Genomic DNA, 10120 nt, shown 5'->3' on the forward strand with positions numbered 1-10120 from the left:
CTAGTTTTTAAATATAGATTTTAATTTTATGAAAATTGAAAAACTATATATTATAGATAGCATAGCAAAAATTCGGAAAATTTGTAGGAAAAAATGTAGAACTTTGACGTTTTTCAACATTTTTGTATATACTTTGAGATACAGCAATATTTATAGGTCTATAATTTTGGTTTTAATTTAATAAAATAAATAAAATAATTTTATAAAAATCGGTCTACTATATCTAAAAGCTATCATAGGAACATTCCGGAAATTTTTAAATAACTTATAATAACTTTTCCGATTTTAAACACATTTTCCTAAACTTTATTTTCATAATATTTAATTAGTCTAGAATTTCGATTTTAATTCTATCTATCTAAATCGGTCTAATATTTCTTAAAAAACATATATATATATATATATATATATATTCCTTAAAATCTACTTTAAAATAATAAATTAGGTTCCTTAAAAAAAGTATTAAAAAATATAAAAATGTTTAATTACTTACTGTAAGGGTATTTAAACTTTGGCTTGACAAAGCTACCTTCCTTTTATTTATATTTATTTTGTTTTATAATTCTGTTAACCATACGTACACATCAGCTGGAATTTAAATAAATTAAAATAAATATAAAATATAAATATAAATATAAAATTTAAATATATATATAATATATAACCCCTTGAAATTAGTACAGAATTCCAAAATTCTAGAATAGAATTTTACACGAAATTCTTCCGGTCTTCCGATTTCCGTATAATTAAATATATATCTCTGGATCTTTTTCTCAGGATGGAAGAAGTTTATTATTATTTTAGCCACCTGCATTTTGGTAAACATGTTTTTGGAAATTAAGCCTAAAATAGAGTTGTTTAATTAAGATCTTGTCCGATATATATATATATATGTACATACATATATCTTAGGGAGTATATATATATATATGATCTAACTTATATTCTTGATCCGCATTCACCAAACATACTTATTATTGAACTAAATCTCTGAAAAACCATGAATGTTTCGAATTGTACGTATCAATAATTGTGGTATTAATCTTTATTTAAATTAGGAAGCTACAAAGTTTACATATTTTCATAGTTAATTTCGCATACGTTGTGTTCTGTGTGTTGCCTAAAAAGTTGTTTGCCTTTTAAAAACTGCTATATAATTTGTTTGTATACAAAAAACAAAAAATCAATCGAAAATAGAAGCCGCTGATGGATATATCCGAACTTGGAAGTACAGATTTTCTAGAGAGAGAGAAACGGAACGAAACGTTTTAGCGAGAAAGGAGGGAGGCGTGTAAACATTAACAATAATTCAAGTATACCCAGCAGACAAAAACTTGTGTTTCCAATATTAAAAACGATAGTTTTGCGGACCATTTTTGAAGCCACCCCCGCTTAAGGTCCGTTTCTTTGTCTGCTGGGTGTATATTTTGCAAGGTGCTAGCTGGCAACTCAACTATTGCCTAACATATATATCAATATATATATATATAAATCGTGTGAGAATTAACAATTGTTTCATTGATTTAGCTACGCATGTATGTGGGTTTTTTTTTTCGGGAAATACACAAGTACAAAGGCTACTTCTCCTCCTGGCTAAGGTTATCCAGGATGTTACAATGTGGTAATAATAATAATAATAATAATAATCATTTTACTTATGGAATAAAAGCTTCCGCTTGACTCTCTTGACTCTGCTTGCCCGTCTGAATGTGTGTATAGTACAAAGTTTAAACACGTAAAATACCTATTTATGGTTCTTTGTGGCCGTAAAAGTATTATGGTTTACAATTCGGTTAACTATAGCTACATACATGGTGTGGAAAGTATTTGTTCGATGATCGCTCTAGAAATATATTTGGTTTTTGGTTGCTGCCTTTTTTCGATTTATAGTACTCTTTTTTGTTGCTATTCAAATTGGCTAAAAGAACAATTGTTTATTTTCTACACTTGCCGCCACACACAATATGAACAAGACAGAAAGAAAGAATCACCCAGCAGACAAAAAACGTTCTTTTATGATATTGAAAACGATAGTTTTAGGGGTCCGAGATTCAGGCTCATAAACCATAATAAAGTCAATCACCTGTCGAGGGTTTTGTGGCAGAAAATGTTATAATTTTCGGAATCAAAATAAGATTTCGATTGCGGACCTTTTACGACATCATTATCGGGTATAATCCTTGCTCGCTATTCGTCCGTTTGCGTGTCCGTTTTATGTTTGATTTTCATATTTTTAGCGAACATTTTTCGGATCCAACCGCACTAAGTCCGCCCTTTGTCTGCTGGGCAGTTGCCAAGTCACATTGTAATTTTGTGGCTAATTTTTGTATTTTAATTTATTGATGTCCTCGTTACCGTTACTCATCTTTGTATGTAGGTTTCAATTCAATACCAGGAACAGTGATGGGAAAGGTACTCTATATAGTACTTGGAAAAATAAATAAAATACTTGAAGACTTTGGTAAAGATAGTTCTATGATATTTCAAATACATCATATTTTGAATATTGAAATTAAATTGGAATTACTTAAGGAATACTGATTGAAGTAAGGAAATTGGTGTTTATCTACAGAGATCATTTTCATATATTTTAAAAAAATGAATCAAAATTTAGAAAATCTTTAAAAAATCAAATATTAAAATCGATTTTTACCCAGCTAGATTTTATAATATAGACTTCCCATCACTGTTGTTTTATCCCATCTATATTTGGTTTATATTTGTTCATTCGTTGTTGCAGCTTAATGTCCTATTGTCTGAATTCTGAATGTGTGGTGGTTGGAGGAGATGATGGGCCGGGCCAATAAGGCCAATACTGGCCCAATCTGCTCGCTTTACATTTTGTATAAACGATATGTACTAAGTGGTAAGTAGGTAATACAATCTCTATTTTTATTCACTTTACTTTAAGTTACTTTTACTTTTACTTTTAATTTATTTTTTACTTGACTAACAAATGAAACACTCTGACGCGCTCGATTCGAAATTGACATGAGATCTGGCGAGCTGCGAGCTGCGATCTGCAATCTGCAATCTGCTATTGTTGGTTTGGTTTTTGGGTGCACTTAGTCCTTAGTTAACTTATATATCGTGTGTTCAGAATGTTTACATAATTTTTGTATATTTTATAATTATTATAAATTGCGGAACTCTATGGAACATTTCGCTTTCGCTTAGGTTATCATTTTTCTGGGTCTTTGGTTTCGTTTTTTGGTTAAGAGGAGAATCGAAGTAAATAGAAGAATTTTAAGGGGATTTCTTGTTGTGGAAGCGCTTAGTTTTTAAAGTTGAAGAAGTTCGTTAATTGTACGTTTCGTATGGGAATTATACACACACACACACACTCACACACACACACACACACACACTGTGCGACGATCCGAAGATCTAGTCCACTTTTGGGCGATTGCTCAAGTACTGGGCGAGATTCTTGCGGGGTCCCTGCACAATTATCATGAACTGTGAGGGGAAGTCCCAGATGATGGTGAAGTGGAACAGCATGTTGGCGATGGCGATTAAGTACTCGAAGAAGGCGAACCAACTGAAGGCTATAAAAGGAGATGAGAGTGAGATTTTAATACAAAGTTTATTTAATTTAATTCAAATTTAACTTAATTTAATAAAAATCAAGTGTAAGTCTAATTTGAATATATTAATTTAATAAATATAATAATTACCAAATTATAAAATATACATAAAAATAAGAATTATAAAAAAATTATTAATTTAACTAAAAATATATATATATATAAATATATAAAACACTTATCAGAGAATTTTAAATTAAATAAATATAAATATATAAAAATTAAACAAGTAAAAATAAAAATAAAAAAAAAAGTAAAATGAAAATAAAATGTATATCAGAGAATTTTAAATTAAATAAATATAATAAATCTAAATAAATATATAAAATAGTCATTAGGGAATATATAATTAAATAAATATATTTATTATAAATATAAAAAATATATAAAAGAAGAAAAAAAATAGTATTTATAAAATACTTATCTCAGAATATTAAATNAATTAAATAGATTGAATATAAATATTAAAAAAAATTAAAAATTATAAAATATTCATTTGAGAATCTTAAATTAAATATGATAAATATTAATAAATAAAATATATAAAACACTTATCAGAGAATTTTTTAATTAAATAAATATAAATATATAAAAATTAAACAAGTAAAAACTAAAATTATAAATCACTTAGCTGAGAAAAATATATAAAAAAAAAACCAATATAAATAAAAATTGTAAAAAATCAATTTTCTGAGAAAATAAAATTTATTAAATATACTAATGATAAATATATAAAATTTAATAAATAAATACAAATTTTAAAACACTCATTTGAGTAAATTAACTGAACACTACCACTAACTGAACTAACCCAAATCGTGACAGTAGAAACGGTGTTTGGCAAAGAACACCAGCAGCCCGATGGTGCTCAGTATGGAGACGATAAACAGGATCTTCTTCCACTTGATGGACTGCCGCTGATTGTGGCTCAGCGATTGTCCGGCATTGAGGATGCCGTTCAGCTTAATTGTGGCCAGCATATAGCACAGCGAACAGATCATGAACGTGATGAAGATTCGCTCGTGGACAGCTATAAAAAAAGATGACAAAAGATCAACTAAAAATCAGAATCTCTTCTATTGTTCAAGAAGCTAGACCTACGATAATTCTCTCGATTCGATATATAGGTAACGCCGCCCAGGGCCGCTATCTCGATGCAGTTTAACACAAGAATCACCGTGATCAGCAGGCTGGTCTTTGGCACCAGGGCGGGACTGATCCGCTCCAGCTGCGAGCGGTAGTAGTTCTTGTAAACAAAAGCTATGGGAATGCGGGGTCCGATGTGCAGCGCAATACTGAAGCGCCAGAAGTAGCGCTGCGGACTGACGCCGGTAATTGCACTTATCGAGGGTATTATGTTGTAGACCTACGGAGAAAAGTTTAAGGAATTTAAATTAAAACAAGAAAGGAAGCTAACTTCGGCACGCCGAAGTTTGTATACCCTTGCAGATTGGTTTCGATGTTTATATTATAGATTTAAATGCTGAAAAGACTCACAAAACAGTGTTTCATTACATTTTACCTATACTTATTATGTTTACAGTTTGACAGTTACAGTTTTACATTCCCAGCTTTACATATTTTATACATTTACCGATCGTTCTATGGCAGCTATAAGATATAGTTGTCCGATTTTTATGAAATTTATACCAAAATTCTAGAATAATAAAAAAAGCTTATATCTTAGAGTAGATAAACATACGTTGAAAAACAACGAAGCTATAATTTTTTTCCTATTAATTTCCCGATCGTTCCTATGGCAGCTATATCATATAGTCGTCCGATTTTAATAAAATTTTTACCAAAATTCAGAAATAATATATAATGGCCACATCTAAAATATGGTGCAAAAATATTGAAAAACAGCAAAGTTATAATTTTTTTTCGAAAAATATATCGTACATTTGTATGGCAGCTATATGATATAGTCGTCCGATCCGGCCCGTTCCGACATATATAGCAGTGAGAGCATATAGAAGACTATATGCAAAGTTTCATTCAGATAGCTTTAAAACTGAGGGACTAGTTTGCGTAGAAACAGACAGACAGACAGACGGACAGACGGACAGACAGACAGACGGACAGACGGACAGACAGACAGACGGACAGACGGACATGGCTAGATCGACTCGGCTGTTGATGCTGATCAAGAATATATATAGTTTATAGGGTCGGAAACGTCTCCTTCACTGCGTTGCAAACTTCTGACTGAAATTATAATACCCTGCAAGGGTATAAAAAGGCACAAATTTAATCAGAAATTTTATTGTTTTTATCATGAAGTAGAAAAAAAGCAAACGTAATTTATTACTTTACAAAAAAGCTTCTGGTTTTTTGTTTCCTTCTAAGCAAAAAGTGAATTTGCGTGTCTGTTCCCCCCTGGGGAGACCAGTGATTTGTTGGCCAGGGGATTAGCCGAGATTGAAAGCAGATTAGCCAAGGAAACACTCCCAATTTGGACAACAAAAACAAAAAACAACAACTCACGCGGCAATGTGTCTCGTGTACATCGTCGTACTGGAAGACGTAGGCGGTCACAAAGCACGTGAATAGCGTCACCAGTGGCAGCAGGGCGGTGACTACGCAAATCTCATGGAAGCTGGCCAAAAAGTGAATGGCAACCTTCTGATCCTTCTGCTCCAACTGCTGCATGGAGCCAATCGTTGTGCTAATCTGTAATTATTAAAAGTCATTAAAATCAACTTAGAACTAAGCTCAGCAAAGGGATAACTCCGCTGTAACAATACAATATATTTTAAATGCGAAAATGATTTCAAAACAAGAAAGGAAGTTAAATTCGGCATGCAGTTTGTCAAATTTATAGAAAAAATTAACAGGAAATGTATAAAAGTTATATATTTAAATATATTTAAAAATATATTGAAAAGCAGTGAAGCTTTAATGTTGTTTTCAATAAAATTCCAGATTGTTCCTATGGCAGCTATATGATATAGTTGTCCGATTTTTATAAAATGTATACCAAAATTCTGGAATAATAAAAAAATCTCAGAGTAGATAAAAATACGTTGGAAAACAACAAAGTTAAATCTTTTTTCCTATTAATTTCCTGATCGTTCCTATGGCAGCTATAAGGTATAGTCGTCCAATTTTCATAAAATTTTTAACAAAATTCTGAAATAACATAAAATGGCTGTATCCCAAAAATGATGCAAAAATATTGAAAAACAGCCAAGTTATAATATTTTTTCTTAAAATTTATCAAACATTTGTATGGCAGCTATATGATATAGTCGTCCGATCTGGCCGGTTCCGACATATATAGCAGTGAGAGTATTCAGAAAACTATATGCAAAGTTTCATTGAGATAGCTTCAAAACGGAGGGACTAGTTTACATAGAAAAGAACGGACATGGCTAGATCTACTCGGCTGTTGATAAGAATATATGATATATACTTTATAGGATCCAAAATATACCCTTCACTGCATTGCAAACTTTTGGCTCAAATTTTAAAAACATAGAACTACCATTTTCGTAAAGTCACAGTGGGATTAACCCTGAAATATGGAAGAGTCGTTGATGGATGACGACGGCCTTACCTGGCAACTGGGTTTTAGGTTCTGTATTCGATATTGTTAAATGCACAACAACTAAAAAGCGCTAAAAACAAAGGTAAGAAACAGAAGAGGTATAATATAGGTGTGAATAAATCAATAAACAAAAGACAATGACGGAGGCACGGCTATATGGAAAACTATGCGAATGTGCCAACTGAGTGTAAGCTGAATAATGCATGAGGTCCCGCATGGCATCCCAAATTGGATGAGCCGGAGTTATAAATAAACCAGTCCTTCAGTTTGGCCAGGGAATGGGTCTGGTATGGGTTCTGGGCTCTAGGGGGGGGTGGCAAGGCCGCCTTCCCGCTCCTGGCAAGGCCTCTCTCGCCAGCTATGTGGCTCTCTCTCCGGTTCGGAGCGGAACCAGCAAAGGATTAAGAGCCAAAAATAGATGAGCTTTGCCTGACGTAATCATCATCATCATCATCATGATGAGCAGCTGCTGGCCAAAATTAATTAGCACCAGGCGTTTGTTAGAAATGAAATTGAATATGCTCGGCGATTAAATCCAAGCCGGAAGCAGGAAGCGGGCACAAACGATGTGGGAGTTGTTAGGAAAATGGCAGAGAGCAGGCCACAAGGACATGGCCAAAATCGAATAAATGATTAAAGCCAAGAACACAACAAACAAGCAAGGAGCAAAAGTAAATATAACGCATTTCCCAAAAATTAGTCAGAGGAAAAACTGAATGTAGGAAAACAACACACGTGAAACGTTAAGATGCACCCTAAGAAATATTTTATTCAAATATATTATATATTTTATTCAAATAAATTATATTCAAAAATTAAAATTATATACAAAAATATTATAATTAAATTTAAATTTAATAGAGCTAAAAAAAGAATAATAATAATATTTATAAAAAAATGGTATTAAATAAATTTTAAAAAATTGAAATTATTATAATTAAATATAAAAAATATAATAATAATAATATTTATGAAATAATACTCTTAAATATATTTAAAAGTAAACAAAATATATCAAATATTCTCAATATGTCAAAAAAAATGTTTTTTATTAAATTATTAGAATTAAATTTAAATTCAATAAAATTAAAAAAAGAATAATAATAATATTTATGAAAAAATTATAATAAATTTTAAAATATTTAAATTATTATAATTAAATTATAATAATATTTATGAAAAATGGTATTAAACAAATTTTAATTATATTATAATTAAATTAAAAAAGAAAAATACTAATATGTATTTATGAAAAAATGATAATAAATAAATTAAAAAATATATAAATTATTATAATTAAATTTAAAAAAATTAAAAATAATACTAAACGCTCTCAAATATATTTAAAAGTAAAAAAAATATATATAAAATATTCTCAACAAGTCAAAGATTTTGCAAGTCAAGACATGAATGAACAAGAACTTCTGAGGGCTTATTCAAGAGCTGATAAAAATCCTTTTTTTTGTGTTAAATATTTTCCCGCTGTGGAAAACAAGGACCAAGAGCAGGACGTTTGAAAATGTGGATGTGGGTGGCGGGGTGGCATGCGCGGTGGCTGCGGAAAATTACAACAAACGAGCCGAGGAGCATGGCAAATAAAACAGGCGCGCATACACACTCACACACACAAACACGCTGCCACACTCCCACACACGCACACCCACACACACAGGGGTTTTTCATGACGACTGTAAGGGGAGGGCGTGGGTGCGGGGTCAGGTCACTAAGCGTGCGCTGCCTTTCGCTTAATGTTATATAATTTTTGGCCAGGCCAAACAAACCGTAAATATATATACACACACACACACACATGCACTGTTAACAAAAAACTATAAAAAAAAGAACTTTTACGTAGGCAATTGTAACGGGATTTCTCCCATCACGCCTCTCACCGCTGCTGTATCGGCGGATCCTAGGCCACCGCCGGAGGAGGAGCAGCTGTTCCCGCCGACTCCGCCGGATCTGAATGCCGCCGCCTCCGACTCCGATTCCGCTCCCTTCCCGCTATCTGACGCCGATGATGACGTCGCCGCGTCCGTGCTCCGCTGCATTTTCTGCGTCCGTTCGTTTGTCGGCTTTGGCGTTGTTGCTGCTGCTGGTCGTGTGTCCGTGGATGCTACTATTTGGCATAATTTGCATGCCCCAACGCCGCCGTCACCAGGTTATGACCGCGCGCGCGCCTCTCTCGCAACTGCTGCTCCCACGGTCGTTTGTTCTGTTCCGTTCCGTATTTTTTCCTGCTTTTCTCCCACGCTTTTCTCCAGCTTTTTTTTTGCTCTCGTCTTTCTCCTGGCTGGCCCCCGGGTGGTGGTCACACTGGCGTCACAGAGTGGGGTTACACTAGCAGCCATGTACCGTTATCTTTTCTCAAGAAATATCGATTGCATGCGCATCGATAGCTGCAGGATAAGCGATGATTCTTAGAAAATTTAGCAACAATTTGTGTGCATATATTTTAAGGGAAAAACTTTGTTTTGGTAAACTACGAGTGTGGGTTTTAGAAATATATTTTATAATTTTTTTTCTATAGAAAATTATAATAATAAAAAATCATAACTTGGCCAAAAAGTGCATTAATTTCAATTCGGACAGCTGTTCTGAATTAATTTTTAATGAATTAATAAATTTGCATAGGTTATTTAATTGAAGTATTTATCCATAATTTAATAAAAAAATTATTTGGAAAAGGTAAAACCTAAAAATAGCATAACTCGTCTAAAAAATTACTTATTTTAATTCGGAAAGCTGTTCTGAGTTAGTTTTTATAAGCTTTATAAATCTGCATAATTAATTAACATTTTTTTTTAACTACAATTTTTGGTCAATTTTTTGTTAATTTTTATGATGTAACCCCTTATAAAATTTTGAAAAATGGCAAAAAAAAAAATTTTTCCTCCAGATGTGGCTAAAACGATTCGGCTGCTGATGCTGATCAAGAATATATATACTTTATAGGCTCGGAAATGATGTCTTCACTAAGTTA

General features: G+C 32.4%; 1 protein-coding gene across 1 annotated transcript; it reads right to left on the reverse strand.

Annotated features, from left to right (window-relative positions):
- Nucleotides 1–771: 771 nt before the first annotated feature.
- Nucleotides 772–9429, reverse strand: LOC108085232 (post-GPI attachment to proteins factor 2-like). The gene is made up of 5 exons (XM_017181771.3): nt 9030–9429; nt 6075–6260; nt 4689–4953; nt 4399–4617; nt 772–3548 (listed from the first exon to the last, which is right to left on the reverse strand). The coding sequence occupies exons 1-5, from the start codon at nt 9186–9188 to the stop codon at nt 3388–3390; spliced, it is 990 nt and encodes a 329-aa protein (XP_017037260.1). The 5' UTR covers nt 9189–9429; the 3' UTR covers nt 772–3387.
- Nucleotides 9430–10120: the final 691 nt, after the last annotated feature.

This window comes from Drosophila kikkawai, chromosome X (assembly GCF_030179895.1).
Source record: "Drosophila kikkawai strain 14028-0561.14 chromosome X, DkikHiC1v2, whole genome shotgun sequence".
Classification (NCBI taxonomy): Eukaryota; Metazoa; Arthropoda; class Insecta; order Diptera; family Drosophilidae; genus Drosophila; species Drosophila kikkawai.